This window comes from Benincasa hispida, chromosome 2, assembly GCF_009727055.1.
Source record: "Benincasa hispida cultivar B227 chromosome 2, ASM972705v1, whole genome shotgun sequence".
Lineage (NCBI taxonomy): Eukaryota > Viridiplantae > Streptophyta > Magnoliopsida > Cucurbitales > Cucurbitaceae > Benincasa > Benincasa hispida.
In genome coordinates this window covers 23,030,623-23,048,746 of record NC_052350.1, presented here as the reverse complement: position 1 = coordinate 23,048,746, position 18,124 = coordinate 23,030,623, and the positions used below count along the sequence as shown (strand labels likewise).

At 32.4% G+C, this 18,124-nt stretch overlaps 1 protein-coding gene across 1 annotated transcript; it reads right to left on the bottom strand.

Moving 5' to 3' along the window:
* Positions 1 to 2,278: 2,278 nt before the first annotated feature.
* On the bottom strand, positions 2,279 to 6,581 carry LOC120070598. The gene is made up of 4 exons (XM_039022411.1): positions 5,575 to 6,581; positions 3,154 to 3,318; positions 3,006 to 3,057; positions 2,279 to 2,910 (listed from the first exon to the last, which is right to left on the bottom strand). The coding sequence occupies exons 1-4, from the start codon at positions 5,829 to 5,831 to the stop codon at positions 2,821 to 2,823; spliced, it is 564 nt and encodes a 187-aa protein (XP_038878339.1). The 5' UTR covers positions 5,832 to 6,581; the 3' UTR covers positions 2,279 to 2,820.
* Between the last annotated feature and the right edge of the window lie 11,543 nt (positions 6,582 to 18,124).

Genomic DNA, 18,124 nt, shown 5'->3' with positions numbered 1-18,124 from the left:
GAAACAAACCATGTGTTTCATTCATACTCTTTCAATCATCAATTCATTTCAATTCTTCCCTCTTCTTTTCCTTTTCTTTGTTTCTTTTCTCTCATCTCATCTTTTAGTTCATCAACCCCTTTGGCAAATTCTTCCAATTCATATTGCCCATTTATCTCTCTCTTTCTCCTTATTCTTTACTTCTTTCTTATCAAATCATCACATTAGGAAGACAATTCAAATACAGCTTTTAAAAAATATATACCAATGCCTTATTATGATGTTCTGTTTCCCTACGAGAATAATGCTACACATTGATAATATTTTTTCAGTTAGCTAAATGAGAGGTTAGGTAATGCATTTCCTGCCCTCGTCTCCACCCTAATATTTTTTTACATATTTAAACTTTCATTACATATTAAATGTCGTTTTGTTTTTATTAGGAAAATTTCTTTTCAAATGAGAATTTTTATTAGGAATTGTCCATTCAAATGAAGAAAATTTCAAACAAAATTTAAGAAAATTATATCTATAAATATAGAATAACTCTAGGTGAAAGACTAACCTCAGTGAATTTCTCTCCAAATTCAATAGAGAATTTTGGAGGGATGGGGATTAAATGGAAAAAGGGAAAAGTGATTTTTGTTCTCGTTCCACCTCGTAAACATTTATATCTTATCTCGAATTAAATTAAGATAAAACTCATCTATGATTTATTCTTTGGCATTAACATTTTGGAGTGGAATATATAAAACTTTAGTTTGGAAATTTTCAAACAAGAATTTTGAAGTCTTCCCCATCTAAATATGCTTTTTCTAAAAGAGGCAGTCCTCTATTTTTCTCATTTTAAAAGCACTTTTGATATCTTAGTTCAAAAAAACTTTTCTTTTAAAACTGAAGTCATTGCACAATGGTAAATAAACAAAGTTTTATTAGTAAAAAAACCAAGCAAACTAGCCTACAACCTTTTTTGTTTTGAATGAGAAATACAACATAGAGAATGTTACCAAGAAGGGGAGCATGTTACCAAATAAATTCTATATATTTCTCAATTTCATATTTCCTTTTTGATTAAAAAAAAATCTTAAAATAAGTATCCTTCTAATTATGGATTACTAGGTCCAACATTATTATAAAACGTAGGTATTACAATATAAAAAACTCCTCTTCTTCTGAAAAGAGAAACAAAAATCTAAAGTAGAAGAACACTTATACAATTCATGAAATAACTTTCCAATATAAAAATTCAAAATCTTTATAAGAAAAAAAATGTCTAAAGCAAAACTAGACCAAACATGATAAAGAGAAATTCTGTGTGATGATAATTACCAAACACTTGCTCAACCAACCTGCATAGCAAAGTTTAATGTTCTTGAAAAAAAAGTGACATATAACACAAGATCATAAAATGAAGCAAAGAAAAACACCTGTTTTTTTTTTTCTTGGTTTGTTTCAAGACAATGCGTATAAGCAAATAAATTTATTGAAAAGATAACAAAATTTTTTTATAGTAATTTTGTCTGGTAGCAATCCAACTTATTCATGATTCCTTTACCAAATATATAAACAAAGAAAGAATATCGAAGGTCGTATAAGGTCATCTGCATCCTTGTCAAAAATCCTACATCAAAACAATAAACCATACAACAATTAGGTGAATAGTTGATTGAAACTCTCAACTTCTTTCTCATTGTCATTTCTCTAGCAATACATCATTTAAAATATGCACATGCCACTCCTAATTTCCAGCTTTCATTTTTTTCATCCAAAGATGATTGATGGATTTTGCTTTTATTTTTGAATTTGAGAGTATTAATCGTTTGTCGGGATGTTTAAAGATATTCTTCATTCGAGAGATGTTTGGAGCAAAGAGTAGAGTGTAGATTGGAAAGTAGTTTAATTGTGGAGACTTCTAGGGCCGCAGGAAGAAAATGGGAGATGAAGCTGGCTTTACCTTTTCCCTTTTGGAGTGTATGATACTAAAAGATAAAGCCCCCAACAAGGGGAACAACGCATGGTTGAGGCCATATAAGGATCAAGAAAAGTGGAAGAAAGTGGGGTTTGCTTTAGCTTTTCTAGCACACTCATTTTGCTCAAATTTGGTGACCCATACAGATCAGAAAAGTAATGGATGTCAATCAAGGGATAAGACAAGCTTAAGTGGATGTATATGGAAGTTTTGCCAATAATAAAAAAGACTAAGAACATCTTTATTCAGTTTTCTAAGTAACAACAAACGAATGACCACCAAATTGAACATCAGCAATAGCAGAAATGAGCAAAAAAGTAAGCAAAAAAATATGCTTAAGAAATCATTCATTCAAGTAACTTCACCGAAACAGTATTTCTCATAACTTTACAGTCCTACCAAACTCAACCACTTCATATTGTCTAATGAGACTCTCCTTTTCCCTTTCCTTGTGCTAAGGATGCCAGTGAAGTTATGTTAGCTTACAAACACAAACAAATTTATCACAAAGAAGATGCTAAAATGAAATGAATCGCCTACATGAATAATGAGGCACGCCACACACCTACTTTCCAATGAAAAAAATTGAGGCAACTAAACTACATAACAAAGTAAATGTACTTTGCTAACAAAAGATGTAACGATATAAGAATACTGCTCCGGTTGTGGTCATAACAAAATAGCAAATGCCAGAATTCTGGCAACGTCGGAATTTGAATCGATTGAGGATCAGGCAGTTGGCTTACGGAGAATCATGGTAAGCATGAATTATTCGATCCAAATCAGAACCTTCTCTTATCTCAAGCCAGTCCAACTAATCATATGTGATTTAAAATCAATCTTTTCCCAATGCATCACTTTGATCGAGTTCGTTAATCTGTACGGAGAACATCACTCTGAGGCCTAAATTTCCCAATCATTATATTGGGAAATACAACCATGCATGCCATGAACAAAGTGAACTGCAGCAACACCAAAGAGGAGTCGTAGTCATTGTATGCCATATTATAAACCTAATAATCGATAAATGCCAAAACCAAAAGCATGTGATTCGTACCAGAAGAGGAATGGTCAGGAAACCCCATATTGGCCAAAGAGCAAATGACAACCTACAAATGAAACAAATGTGTTTAAATATTAGAGAAGATAGGAATGATGAATGTTAATAGACTGCAATATCATAAAATGTTGGGGGGTTATCTTACAAGCAAAAGGAGATAAGCCCAAGAAGTGTTACAATTGGTAAAACTGACAAGCTTGCTAGTTCCCATTTTTCATCAAACCTTCTAATGCTCCAGGCTGACATACTTGTGTAAATGAAGATGACAACATTTAAACCGATTCCCACCATTCCAAGGTATAAAGGAAGTCTGCTCAAGAGAATAAAATTCAAGTCATGTACGTGAATCTAAGAATACTGATGTTCTTTAATTAAAAGGAAACACTTTCATTTATAATAATGAAAGATTACAGAAAGAGTCAAACAAACAACAAAGGCCCAAGCAAAGAGAAGCCAATAAAACATTACAAGAAGGAACCCCAACTATTGAGAGTAAAGGAATATTGCAACAAAAAAACAGACCTGACAGCCAAAATAAATGGCATTAGAAGCCAAACTCCAAGCTCTCAAGACACCTCTGACCTCTTAAAACCCTCAGATTCCTTTACAGCTAGATATTCTATGAACTACCAAGAATCACACTTGCCAATGAAATTCAATTTGTTTAGAAAAGAGAGGTGAAGAATAACTTCTTCCATCATATCATGACCAGAATTGGTCAAAACCAAGGCCACACCAGAACTTGGAAAAAGCTCGACAAAATCTAAACCTAAGGATAATAATCAACTAAAGCAGTCTCAATACGCACCAATCACACAATTTCTAGGGAAAAAATGCCAGAGAAAGATGCAATCTAGAAGCCATTAACAATCTTAAATAATAGCTATTTAATGTGTCTTCTATCTCTTTTTTCTTTAAACACAAAAAACTTCTAGTAAATGCAATTTGCTCAAGATGTTCTGTACAAGACCTTATCAAGCAGCTTGTATTATTGACTCTGAGAACGTTGACAATGAATATGCCAAAGACTGATCAAATGATTTTCTATAAAAATATTATAAAATATGTATAAAATTTGTGAGCTTACATAAACCAAAACTCTTGATTTTAAGGCGCGCACCATAAGGCATCTTCACTAAAGAGCATCCATAGATTTATCATTTAATGTGTTGCTTAGAACCACTCCAGCACTATAAACAATTAGAGAAAATAAATCTGGCACCACTCATTCACCCACCCTTGGAACAAAAGTACATGAATCAACGTTAATGCAAGCTTATCCTAGTGCCAAATATGATTATTCATTCCCAAATCATGCTAGATTCCATTTTGGAAGTACGTTAAGGTAGTTAGCTTCATGTCCAGTCAACAACTCTCAATATGTTATTTCAAATTGATCAAGTGATCAACTCATACCAAAAAATCTCAGATTTCAAGCTCCAAACAATCCCTGCCCCGGTGCAACTTACCAAACCATGGGGAGAGAGATTTGTGCACTCACAAACTAACCATACAGTTGAGATGTAAACAAAATAACCAACAATCAATCCATCAATGTAATGTCCTGTTTGATAACCACTTGGCTCTTGGTTTTTTATTTTTGAAAATGAAGCCTATTTCCTCTCAATTTCTTACTATGTTTTTCATCTTTCTTAAGTAAAAAAGTTGAATTCTTAGCCAAATTCTAAAAACTAAAAACATGCTTTTAAAAATTACGGTCCTATTTGGTAACCATTTTGTTCTTTATTTTTGTTTTTGAAAATTAAGTTATGGATACTACTTCTACTTCTAAATTTCTTCTTTTGTTATCTATTTCTTACCAATGGTTTAAAAAACCAAACCAAAATTTGAGAACTAAAAACAGTAACTTTCAAAAAGTTATTTTTGTTTTTGGAATTTGGCTAAGAATTCAACCATTGTACTTAAAAAGATGCAAATCATTGTAAGAAATGTGGATGAAATAGGCTTAAATTTCAAAAACAAAAATAAAAAAACCAAATGGTTACTAAATGGGACCTACATTTTCTTAATTTTCAAAACTTAGCTTGATTTTTTAAAACATTGGTAGAAAATAGATAACAAAGCAAGAAATTTAGAGGTGGAAGAGGTGCTTATAGGCTTAATTTTCAAAAACTAAGGCCCCGCTTGACAACCATTTGATTTTTTGTTTTTTAATTTTTAAAATTAAGCATGTAAACACACGTTCTACCTCTAAGTTTCTTGATTTGTTATCTACTTTTAACAATGTTTTCAAAAACCAAGCAAATTTTAATAAATTAAAAAAAATAGTTTTCAAAAAGTAGTTTTTAATTTTAGAATTTGACTAAGAATTAAACTCTTATACACAAGAAAGATGCAAAACATTGTAAGAAATTGAGAAAAAATAGGTCTAATTTTCAAAAACCAAAAACAAAAAACGAAATGGTTATCAAATGATGCCTAAATGATTACCAAACAGGCCTAAGTAATTGGATATAATGCATTGACAAATTAGTATGCATCACAGAAATAGTTGAGTGGAATGATGAAACAACAATCAGAAGTGTGCATACAGCTAAGTGTTCACCTTCTTAATCGGCCATCATGCCACAAGAGATATATCATATTGGAATGCCTATCGCCATAGTATACAATGAAAGCAGCAGAAGCAAGCCAAAGGACATTCTCTACAACTTCAATCCACGTCCGACTCTTTGGAGTATGAAACGACATAGTTTGAAACCTCGAACATGCATCATCTTCAACATCATCACCACTAGAAGCATATCCCTGGCTATGCCTCTGCCTCATATAACCACCCGCTACGGGTGTTCCCCCAGACATAGTGATACACAAATTAAAGCTAAGCAATAGACATGGAGAGAACAAAAAAAACAGCTCTTCCAACTCGAAATCTATCCAATTTCAATTCCCCATATAACTTTACTTCATATTAACTCCACCTATAACCTCCAAGATTTCAAATGTATCAAAATTAAATGATACAAAACTGTCACTTCAAATCAAAGAACTCATGAATTGATTGATACAAGATTGTGGAAAAAGTACCAATTCCAATCGAGTTAGTGTCGCTGAAAAGAATGAAAGATCCTCGAAATGAATATTTGCAACAAACCCCACCTGGGGTTCTTCGTAATTCCAACCCCTCTACAGAAACAAAGGCTTCAAATTCTTTACAACCCACGATTGGACTTCAAAAACGCTTCAATACCCACAATGCAATTTCCTCCGTTTTGTAAATTCTAGCATTGAATGAAGAAAACCCGAGCAGCCCTTTGCAATATAAAAAACCAAGAAAGGGTATTAGAGGATATTCGCTATTCACTACGAGCTTGCTTGCTTGCTTGCTTCTTCTTCTTCTTCTTCTTCTCCTCCTCCTTGGGGTGATGACGATGATAGAGATCTGTAAAACAGAATGTTAGGATTTTGATGGGGATGATGAAGATGAGTGAAGGGGTTATTCGTTGCGTGAGATAAAGAAACTAAAGAATGTGGGTTTTGAATCGTGCGAGGTAATTCTTCTAAAATGCCTTTCCTTTTTGCACACTTCCTGAGATTTTTTTTTTTCTTTTTTTCTTTTTGCCGTTCTAAATTCTAATGGGAAATTGCCAACTTTAATTTATTTCCGTAATCAAGGACTGACTTACCAACAATTAAAGTCAACTGTAAAGGGATGAAATCACATTGCCCAAATGCTAATTGGCCTGTAATTTGCAAAATATTAAAAATTATAAAAGGAAACAATTTTGTCAAATCTTAAATAATGAAATGAAATTATGGGGATTTAAAAATTTTTAAATATAAACTATAGTTACAATAGTTTGGATTAAGGTAAAGGGGGTTTGTGTTGTGAATTTGAGGAATATGGTGGAAACATGGATGGTAATAAAATATAATATAATATTAAAATAAATAAAACATAATATATAAATAAATAAAATAAAACAAAATGAGAAATGAGAAAATTCTCAAATATCAACACTTTCTCCGATTTATATGGAATTTGCCTAATGTGTGTAATTTTAAGATTCACAAAATGTCACTATTTATAGGCAAAGTGACAAGTAGGATGTGAACTTACATGGACACCAAACATCAATAATTACAAGGTATATGGATAACATAAATGGTGACACATGACTTTTAGGACACTAAGTAATGGCCAATGAGCATTTATTTATTATTATAATATTCATAACACTCCCCCTTAGATGTCTATATATATAAGAAATATTCCTCGTTAAAACTTTACTAGAAAAAATCCAATGGGAAAAACATTAGTGAAGGAAAAAAAGTACATATTTCATATAATATATACTCATAAAATAATACAATATATTTACTCCTCTTCATGAAAACATCATTTAAGATATCTGAATCGCCACATTTTAATGTTATGCACCAATTTTTCAAAAGTTGTGGTTGGTAATGCCTTTGTAAATAAGTCTACTAGCTTATCCTTCGAACAAATTTGTTGTACAGTGATGTCGCCATTTTCTTCAAGGTCACGAGTGTAAAAAAAACTTCGGTGAAATATGCTTTGTTCTATCTTCTTTAATATATCCTCCTTTGATTTGAGTTATGCAAACTGTGTTATCTTCGTATAATATTGTTGGAAGATTTTTATTAGAAGACAAGCCACACGTTTCACAAATGTCTGAGTCATTGACCTTAGCCATACACATTCTCAACTAGCCTCGTGAATTGTAAGAATTTCAGTATAATTTGAGAAAATGGTCGTTATAGTCCACTTCACCGATCGTCATGATATAGCAGTTCCTCCACATGTGAACAGATAACCTATTTAAGATCTAGTTTTGTGTGGATCAGATAAATATCCAGAATCTGCTAAACCAACTAGAACAAAATTTGATTTATTTGAATAAAACAAACTCATATAGATTGTTCCTCGGAGATAACGGAGTATATGCTTAATTCCGTTCCAATATCTTTTTGTAGGAGAAGAACTATATCTAGCTAATAAATTTATTGAAAATGCAATATCTGGTCTTGTATTATTAGCAAGATACATAAGTGCACCAATAACACTAAGATATGGTACTTCAGGATCAATAAGTTCTTCATTATCTTCTTGAGGTCGAAATATATCTTTCTTTATATCTGATGAACTGACTTCCATTGGAATATTTAATGGATATGTTTTGTCCATATAAAATATTTTCAAATTTTTTTTCATATAAGTGGACTAATAAATAAATATTCCATCTACTAAATGCCCAATTTGCAAACCAAGGCAAAATTTTATTTTCTCGAGATATTTCATCTCAAATTCTTTCTTAAGATATTCTATTGCCTTTAAAAACTCTTCAGGAGTTCCAATTATATTCAAGTCATCAACACATATAGTTATAATAACAAATCCTGATTGTGATTTCTTTATAAAAATACACTGACATATTAAATTATTTTGATATCCTTCTTTCAATAAATATCCACTCAGACGATTGTACCACATTCGTCTTAATTGTTTCAATCCATATAGTGATTTTTGTAACTTTATTGAATATAATTCTCGAAAATTTGATGTATATGTTCTAGATACCTTAAATCCTTCTGGGATTCTCATATAAATATCATTATCAAAAGATCCATATAAATATGTCGTGACTACATTCATAAGATGCATATCCAGACTTTTATACATAGTCAAACTAATTAAATATCTTAATGTAATTGCATCCACCACAGGAGAATACGTCTCCTCAAAATCAATACTAGGTATTTGTGAAAAACCTTGTGTAACTAGTCTTGCTTTATATCTTGTGACCTCATTTTTTTCATTTTTTTTCCTCACAAATACCCATTTGTATCCCACAGGTTTAACACCTTCTGGTGTTCGGACTACTGGTCCAAAAACCTGATGTTTTGAAAGTGAATTTAATCCTGTCTTGATTGCTTCTTTCCACTGAAACTAATCTTTTCTATGTCGACATTTTTCAATAGATTTTGGTTCGGGATCCTCATTTTCAGATAGAATATCAAGAGCAACATTATATGAAAAAATGTTGTCAATAATTACATTAGTTCGATTTCCTTTTTTTTTCTGTCATGACATAATTTATTGAAATCTCATTATTATTTTTAGGTATTTCAACTTCCTCAATAGTCATAACGAGGATTTCTTCATGGATATTTATATCCTCAACTAAGTCTTTTCCACTATTAATTATTTTTAGTTTTTCGATTTTTATCTTTAGAACCCACTGGTCTATCACGCTTCTAGCGTGTTCCAGGCTCATTAGTGACAACTTGTTGTGTTGGAATATCAATTTTTTATGCAACATTTGTAGCCAGTATATGTGACTTAGTTACTTTCTTTGCATGTACAAATGCATCTGGTAATTGATTTGTTATATTTTACAATGAATTATTTTTTGAACTTCAAGTTCACATTGATCTGTACGGGGATCTTAATGAGACGATAATGACGCATTCCATGTAATTTATTTTTCTAACTTCTTAATTCCTTCCCCTAATGTCGGAAAATTTGTCTCACTAAAATGATAATCAGCAAATCGTGTAGTAAATACATCACCCATCAGAGGTAAGGTATTTAATAGTTGATGGGGAATCATATCCAACATATATTCCTAACCTCCTTTGAGGACCCATCTTAGTGTGTTATGGTGGAGCAATTGGAACATATATTGCACACCTAAAAATTTTCAAATGGAAAATATTTTGCTCATGATTATAAGCTAATTGTAATGGTGAGTACTTATGATAAACTACTGGTTTAATGCGTATAAGTGACCTTGCATGCAAAATAGCATGTCCCTACACAGACGAAGGAAGCTTAGCTCTCATAAGTAATGGTCTTACAATTAATTGCAAACGTTTTATAAATGATTATGCTAAACCATTTTGTGTATGAACATGAGTTATAGGATGTTCAACACTTATCCCAATTGACATACAATAATTATCAAAAGTTTGGGATGTAAATTCATCAACATTATCAAGACGAGTAGTCTTAATTGTATAATTAAGAAATTGTGCTCTTAACTTAATTGTTTGAGCAAGTAATCTTGCAAATGCAAGATTTCGACTTGATAATAAACACACATGTGACTATCTACTGGATGCATTAATACCATAAAATATATAAATGATCCATTTTGTGGGTTAATAGGTCCACATATATCGCCATGATTTCGTTCTAAAAATGCAAGTGCTTCAGTCCCCACTTTAGCTGGTGATGGTCTAATTATCAATTTTCCTTGAGAGCAAGCATCACATGATAATTCTTTAGATTGAAGAATCTTTTGACTCTTCAATGGATATCCATTCGAATTCTCAATAATTCTTCTCATCATTATAGATCCTGGATGACCCAATCGGTCATACCAAATTGTAAATATGTCTAGATTCATTAACTTCAGGCTCATTGTACATATGTTTAAATTATTCGTATATGATGAGTATAATATAATCCAGAAGATAAAGCAGAAAACTCTTCCAATATACATTTTTCATTTGAGGCAGTGGATATGATATATAAATATTCTACATTATTCTTACTATCAGTCTCAATATGATAACCATTACAACATATATCTTTAAAACTTAGAAGATTTCTCTTTGATTGACTAGAGAACAATGCATTGTCAATTGTAAATTTTGTTCCTCTAGGCAAAATAATATTTTCTTTTCCAAAACTTTCGATCAGGTTTGTAGAACCTGATATCGTATTGACTTTTGCTTCCACCATTACCAGTTTTGAAAAATATTTTTTACTTGTAAATATTGTATGTGTAGTTGCATTGTCTGCCCGACATAAATCTTCTTTGCTCATTTTTTAAATATCCAACATATGAAAATGATCCATGTTTCTTTATTAAAATAAAATAATTACAATAAGAAAAACAACACTTAAAACATACAAGAGTTACTAAAAAAAAACGTGAAGATAGTTAAAAGAAAACAATAACATTAAGTCTAAATATTCTCAAAGTCAAAGGAAACACTTGATATTCCATCAACTGCGTCAATCTTCTCTTTAGAAGATTCAAAAAAGTCCTCTTTTTCCTTCAGGGAGGCTTGATAGGGGTCAACTAAGTGTTTTGACGTACGACAGATACATGATCAATGCCCAATCATTCCGCATCGGAAGTATTTATTTTCAACATTTTTTAACGACCACGACAAAAATAATAATTATTTCTTCCTCTACCATAGTCACGACCTCGACGTCGATCACGATTATTATTAAAAGTAAAAAATTCACTTCAGGGAATGGTGTTGTTCTAGTCGGTCTCAAATAATAACGAGGATTCATTTGTGGTGTCCGAAATTTGGAATTCCATTTGTTGCGTTTGTGTGCTCAAGAGAAGAAGAAGAATTCAAATAGTTGCGAGCAATACATTGGAGGGGATTCGTGAAGGTTATCGGTCTTCAAGTGTAAGTCCTTTAATCCCTTGTTCCTCTCTAAATTATTGTGTAAGCATGCTTCATTAGAATGTTGTATCTCTGTTTCCATCCTCTGAATTAATGGTATTCTGTAAAATTTATAAAAAAAAAAATGGGACACGACCTTTCCACTGTAGGTATTCACATACTCCTTCAATTGGTATCAGAGCACCGGTTGATTCCTAATTTTTTATTTTCGAACTCTAATCAGAGTAATGGTGGGTATTAATTCTACATTGTTGAATGTTGAATGTGGTTTTGCATAATTAGATGTTTTCAAGATTGACTTTTAGTTTTTTGCTGCTTTATTTTGATTCAGTTTGTAAGGGCTCATTGTTTTTTGGCATAATTTTATTACAATTGAGTATGTAATTCATGTATGGAAATGCATGATGCATGACACCACTTTAGTAAATTATTAATGTTATAATTTTAAAATATATCATTAGATGCATGTATAGGTTTTAATTGTTTCATTAAACTTTATAATTGTTATAAGTTAAACGTGAAGGATGCACGAACACCCATGTGAAAGCAGATCGTGAACCAATTTTACTTTTATACAGAAACGTAAATTTCAAAGGACGGAAACAATTGATATGTATATAAATTACAATATGCTTAAATAAGAACAACAAGAGGATAAATTGAAGGGAATTAGTGAAGGTCCCTGTGAGAAACGTGAGGATTGGTCCAAATCTTTATTTTCACATAAATGTAAATTACAGAACAGAGACAAAATATTATGCATTAACAATTAAAAATACAACATGCTTCATTTGAGAAATAGGGAAGAAAAAGACTTACCCTTGAAGAACAACTTCTTTGTGTAATTCACTCGATCCGGATCACGAATCCTTCGTTCTCCAACAAAGACACTACCACAAAAAGGAATCTCTTTTATACTCCTTAGGGAATGAGAATTCGCAAGAGGTATGGGCTCTGCTACTTTTTGGAAGAGGGAAAGGGATGAGAGGAGGAAGAGTTTTTTTCGGAGAACAATCTCACTGACCTTTAGAGAGATTGAGAAGAAGATGATTAACTAAAAAACTGCATTCCCTCTCTTTACGTACTAGATGAGAAAGATCAGAGAAGAAAGTTGTAACTCCTTCCCATTAATTAAAATTTAAAAAAATAAAATTATATATATACATAAAATATGTTATATCAAATATAACATATAACCTATAGTTATTATATTGTATCAAATACAATATAACCTATAGTTTTTATTTTCTCTTATCATTACATGACATTTAATATAAATCATATGTACACTAACTTCAGTTATATGAATCTCATCCATATAACTAATATTTGAATCATATCAAAACATTTAATTCCTCTGAAAATACTTTATATTATAACGTATCAAATACATTATATTAATTATATCACATATACTTAATTTTCTCAATTAATTTGAACAATTTAGATTAATCCAAAACTTAATTCTCAATAAGTTCCTGTTGAGCTACAAACGGACCTCATCGACCTGTAGATTGAAGCTCTAATGATACTTGAATAATTAATTAAACTCTTTAATTAAATTACCCAACATCCATTAACCGTCGGTCACTCCACTAAAGACTGATAACTGCACTCTTCATACTATAGATATATTTCTATGTCCATTGAATATAACTACTCAATAGTGCGATGGCCCTTCACAAATTGCTCGTAAGTACAGTTGGACAAAAATTACCATTTTTCCCCTGTAGTTAAATCTAACTCCTTGAGTACCACCGATCCCTCTAATGAACAATAAGTCATAGTCCAATTATGACCACCCTCTCGGGCCAGGGGAGGGTATGACCACATTGTTCAAGCCCCGGAATCAGCCTTTAAGGGAGTAATTTATCTATTTACCTCGACATCATAGAAGGAGTGAATTTCGTCTTGTGTAGCTGTGTTTCCAGCTCCTCAATCAGTGAATCCTCAAAATGGTAGGCATATTAAGTTGGCAATCTGGTCACTCTCACCCATATAAATCAAAGGACTACCTTCATAGGCAGAAGTTCATAACTTACTTAGGATTCAGGTCATATCACATATGGTCAACTTTGTGAAATTTACGTCTTATTAACGGTGTTATAATGAGACTAATTACTTTGTGGTCTGGTCTTATACAAACTCTTTGTATAAGATACCACCGCTCACATATCCACATGTGTGATCAGGATCATATCATTTGTAGCACTTTACAACACTTGTAACATCTACAAAGCGGGCTTTATCCATCTACTACAGACCGTTTAGGTTATCATTTAAACATGATACACTCATATGTCTCTACATACATATTTAAATTACATAAAAATAACCTAAGATCTTAGTTTATTGGATTGAATGTATGCTCATAAAATAACAATTATTTTACTAATAACATTTTGTTTATACAATGTTTACAACCACAAGAACACAAGAGATTTAGGACACCAATCCCAATAGAAATTAGGGTTTGGAATTACTTACCATTGAAGACTAGATTCTTCACGCAATTCCCCTTCGGTCACGATCCCAGTGTTCTCCTTGGAACACGAACACACCAAAGAACCAAAGTTGGACACCACCACAATGACACCTTGGTATTCTCTGAAGAGTTGAGAACCCACGAGAGTGTGTGGGCTTCGTGCTTTTAATTTTGACAAAGGGAGAGGGAGAACTTCTTGAGAGAGATTTTTGTAGAGAAGATTTCACACTCTAGAGAGGGAAAAAGCTGTGTTCTGTATGATACATGAAGAAAAAGATAATGTTGGGGTTGATGCCCTAAATTTCATAGGGTCTTATAGTTTGTAAATATATTGAAAAAACTCATTGTTTATTTAATAAAATATATGATGTTTTATTCAAACTCATTGTCTATTTAATAAAATAATGGTATTTTATTTGTATTAACCATAAACCAATAAACTAACATCCAAAGTTATCTAGTAACTTAAACATGTGTGTAGAGAAATACAGGTGGATCATGTTTAATTGATAATTTAAATGATATATAGTAGATGGATAAGGTTGGGTACCTTATCCTATTGACACTACGAGTATGACCCACTTTATTGGTGTTACAATTGTTGTTAAGTGCTACAAATGATATGATCCTGATCATTCATGTATAGACATGTGAGCTTGGATATTCTATACAAAGGAGTTTGTATAAGACCGGACCACGAGATGTTTAGTCTCATTATATAACACCATTCATAATAAAGACTTACGTTTTACCAAGATTACCATAGGTAACATGACCTGAATCCGGAGTGAGTTGTGAACTCCTGCCTGTGTGGATAGTCTTTTGATTTGTATGGGAAAGAGTGACCAGATCGTCGACTCAACAAGCCTACTATCTTGGGAATTCATCTGATTGGGGAGCTGGGAACACAATTACACAAGAAGAAATTCACTCATTCCCTGAGGTAGGGGTAAGTAGATAAATTGCTCCCTTAAAGGCTGATTCCGGGACTTGAACAATGTGGCACCACATCATCTCTTCGCTCGAGAGGAGTTTAGTCATAGTTGGACTACGATCTATTGTTCATTAGAGGGATCAGTGGTACTTAAGGAGTTAGATGTAACTACAGAAGTCAAAACGGTAATTTTGGCCTAGTTGTACTTAAGAGCAATTTGTGAAAGGTCATCGTACTATTGATTGGTTATATCCAATGGACACAGAAATATATTTGTAGTGCGAAGAGTGCAACTTTCGATCTTTAATGGAGTGCCCGATAATTAAAGGATGGTGAATAATTTATTTAAAAAGTTTGATTAATTATTCATGTACCATTGGAGCTTCAAGCTACAGGTCCATGAGGTTCTCTTGGTAGTTCAATAGATTAAATGAAAATCAATTTTTGGATTAATTTGAATTGTTCAAATTAATAGAGGGATTTAATTATATATGATATAATTAAGTTATTTTAATTATATGTGATACAATTATTATAATATAGTTGATACATTATAGCTTAATTGAGAAGAAATAAATATTTGAATAAGATTCAAATATTATTAATATGAATTGGATTCATAATTGTTAAATTTAATATAAACGTGATTTATATTAAATTCTATATAAGAGAGAAAAGAAACTATAGGTTGTATTGTATATGATACATTATTAAAAACAATAGGCTATATGTTATATTTGATATAACATATAATTTAATATATATATAATATGATAAGTTAATTATCATATTTATATTTATATATATTAAATGTCTTTTTTTTTTATTTTAAATAAAAATGAGGGAACTCCCTCTCTTTTCTCTTCACCCACGTAAGTGGGTGGTTGTTGTATTTTTGGCTTTAGAAAGAGAGGAGAAAGTCTCCTTCTTTGGAATACACATTGTGAAAAAGATAGAAAGAGTTTTGCGAGTTTTGAGTTGTTGAAGAATGTGAAAGAACTCTAAACAGAGATTTTCATGAGTGGAAGCAAGATCTTTCCAAGCCCATTGTGAAAAAGTTAAACGCATTCACAAATATACAGAATAGTAATGCATCTTAAACAAAATTACAGAATGCTTTCTTAATCAAATACAAAAGGAATGAGAGACATACCTTTGAATAACACTTTTTCTGTAAATCTCTCGCTCTCGTGAAGAATTGGACAACAACCTCTCGTTATCGTTCAAATCGCCTAGTAGTCATGAACTGTCTGATCCACGCACAGTAACCCCTCGACACAACCACTCAGCAACCTTGGTATTCTCGGAGTGAGAATCCAGGAGGTGTCGGCTTTGTGTGAACGTGGTAGAGGGATGGAAGAAGGAAACGATCGAACTACACGATCAAGCAAGTAGAAGAAAGTTATGTCTATCGAATAGATTGAGAATGCTTGATCGTTTAGTAAATCTTGTTGGCTCACGATCGTTTAGCAAATCACACTAGATTGTTTACACAATCGTTTAGTAAATGTCGCTAGATCATTTAACATTCGTTTAGTAAAAGTCTCGCTTTCATTTAGTCTCTCATGATGGCTATCGTGTAGGCTCTCTTGAGTAAACGATAAGTCATTCACTTGTTGAAACGATTAATTAAAGAATAAAAACACTTTTCATTTTATCTTTCAGTTATCCAAAACTGAAAGCCTCCCACCTTCAAGGTTAATGGAGAAAAATAACTAACGACAATTATCATATAATTGTTTAATTATAAATAAATATAATAACCAACTTATCATATTATATTTATAACCTATAGTTTTAATGTCACATCATATATAATATTTAAACCATAGTTCTTTTCTCCTTTATTTAACATAAATCATATTTATATCAATTCCTCCAATTAATGTATCTCATACATCATACCAATTATATTACATATAATTGAACCAATTTAATTATATCATATATAATCAAATTTCCTCTTGTTAATTTGAACATTTCAAACTAACCCAAAAACTGATTCTCAACTTGAATCCATTGAGCTACCAAGGGGACCTTATGGACCTGTAGCTTGAAGCTTCAACGGTACGTGAATAACTGACTAAACTCTTTAATCATGAAATTCACCATCCATTAACCGTCGGGCACTCCACTAAAGACCGAAAACTGCACTATTCTCACTACAGATATATTTTTGTGTCCATTGGATATAACCAATCAGCAGTACGATAACGCTTCACATATCGCTCGTAAGTACAGCTGGGCCAATTTATCATTTTGCCTCTGTAGTTACATCTAACTCATTAAGTACCACTGATTCCTCTAATGAACAATATATCATAGTCCTACTATGAGTGAACCCTCTCGGGCCATGAGAAAGGGTGCGGCGCCACATCGTTCAAGCCCCGGAATCAGCCCTTAAGGGAGTAATCTATCTATTTACCCCTGCTTTGGGGAATGAGTGAATTCCATCTTGTGTAGCTGAGTCCTCATCTCCCCAATCAGATGAATCCCCAAAGTGGTAGGTTTGAGTCGGCAATCTGGCCACTCACACCCATGCAAATCAAATGATCGCCCTCATAGGCAAGAGTTCCTAACTCACTCGGGATTAAGGTCATGTTACCTATGGTCATGTGAAATGAAAGTATCTATCATGAACGACATTATATAACGAGACTAAACATTTCGTAGTCCGGTCTTATACAAACTCCTTTGTGTAGGACACCTCCGCTCGCATGTCTTCACATGAATGATCAGGATCAAACCATCTGTGGCACTTTACAACATTTGTAACGTCTACAAAGCGGGCCGTATCCGTAGAGTCACTAGGATAAGGTTTCCCTCCTTTATCTATATACTAAAAACCATTTAGGTTATCACTAAGGCATGATCCACTTGTATATCTCCATATACATGCTTAAGCCACAATGATAACCAGGGGTTTTAGTTTATTGGTTTGTGGTAAATGCAATTAAAGTATCTCATATTTCATAGGCTACAGTGAAGAAAATATCTCATATTATTACATCACAAGCATTTGGTCATACAAGTGTTTACAAACTACAGAACCCTATGAGATGTAGGTCATCAACCCTAACAGAATGTTCTAAACTCTTCCTCCTCTCTACTCAATCCGAATTTTACTTATTCCAAAGTAGTTAGAACCCATCACTCCTGGGCTCTTTACCTGAAACCCTAAGTTTTTCTTTTGTTAAAGCATGCTGTAATTTTATAAATGCATATCTTGTTCTTTATTTACCATAAAAATTTACATTCAATGAAAAATGGGATTTGGGA

What these genes read in the sequence shown, in the direction of transcription:
- LOC120070598 (XM_039022411.1), bottom strand. Translation starts at nt 5,831, where the DNA reads ATGTCTGGGGGAACACCCGTAGCGGGTGGTTATATGAGGCAGAGGCAT. An exon ending in CATGATGGCCGATTAAGAAG is followed by an intron (nt 3,319 to 5,574) that starts GTGAACACTTAG and finishes TCTCTTGAGCAG; the next exon opens with ACTTCCTTTATACCTTGGAA. An exon ending in TCCTGACCATTCCTCTTCTG is followed by an intron (nt 2,911 to 3,005) that starts GTACGAATCACA and finishes GTGTTGCTGCAG; the next exon opens with TTCACTTTGTTCATGGCATG.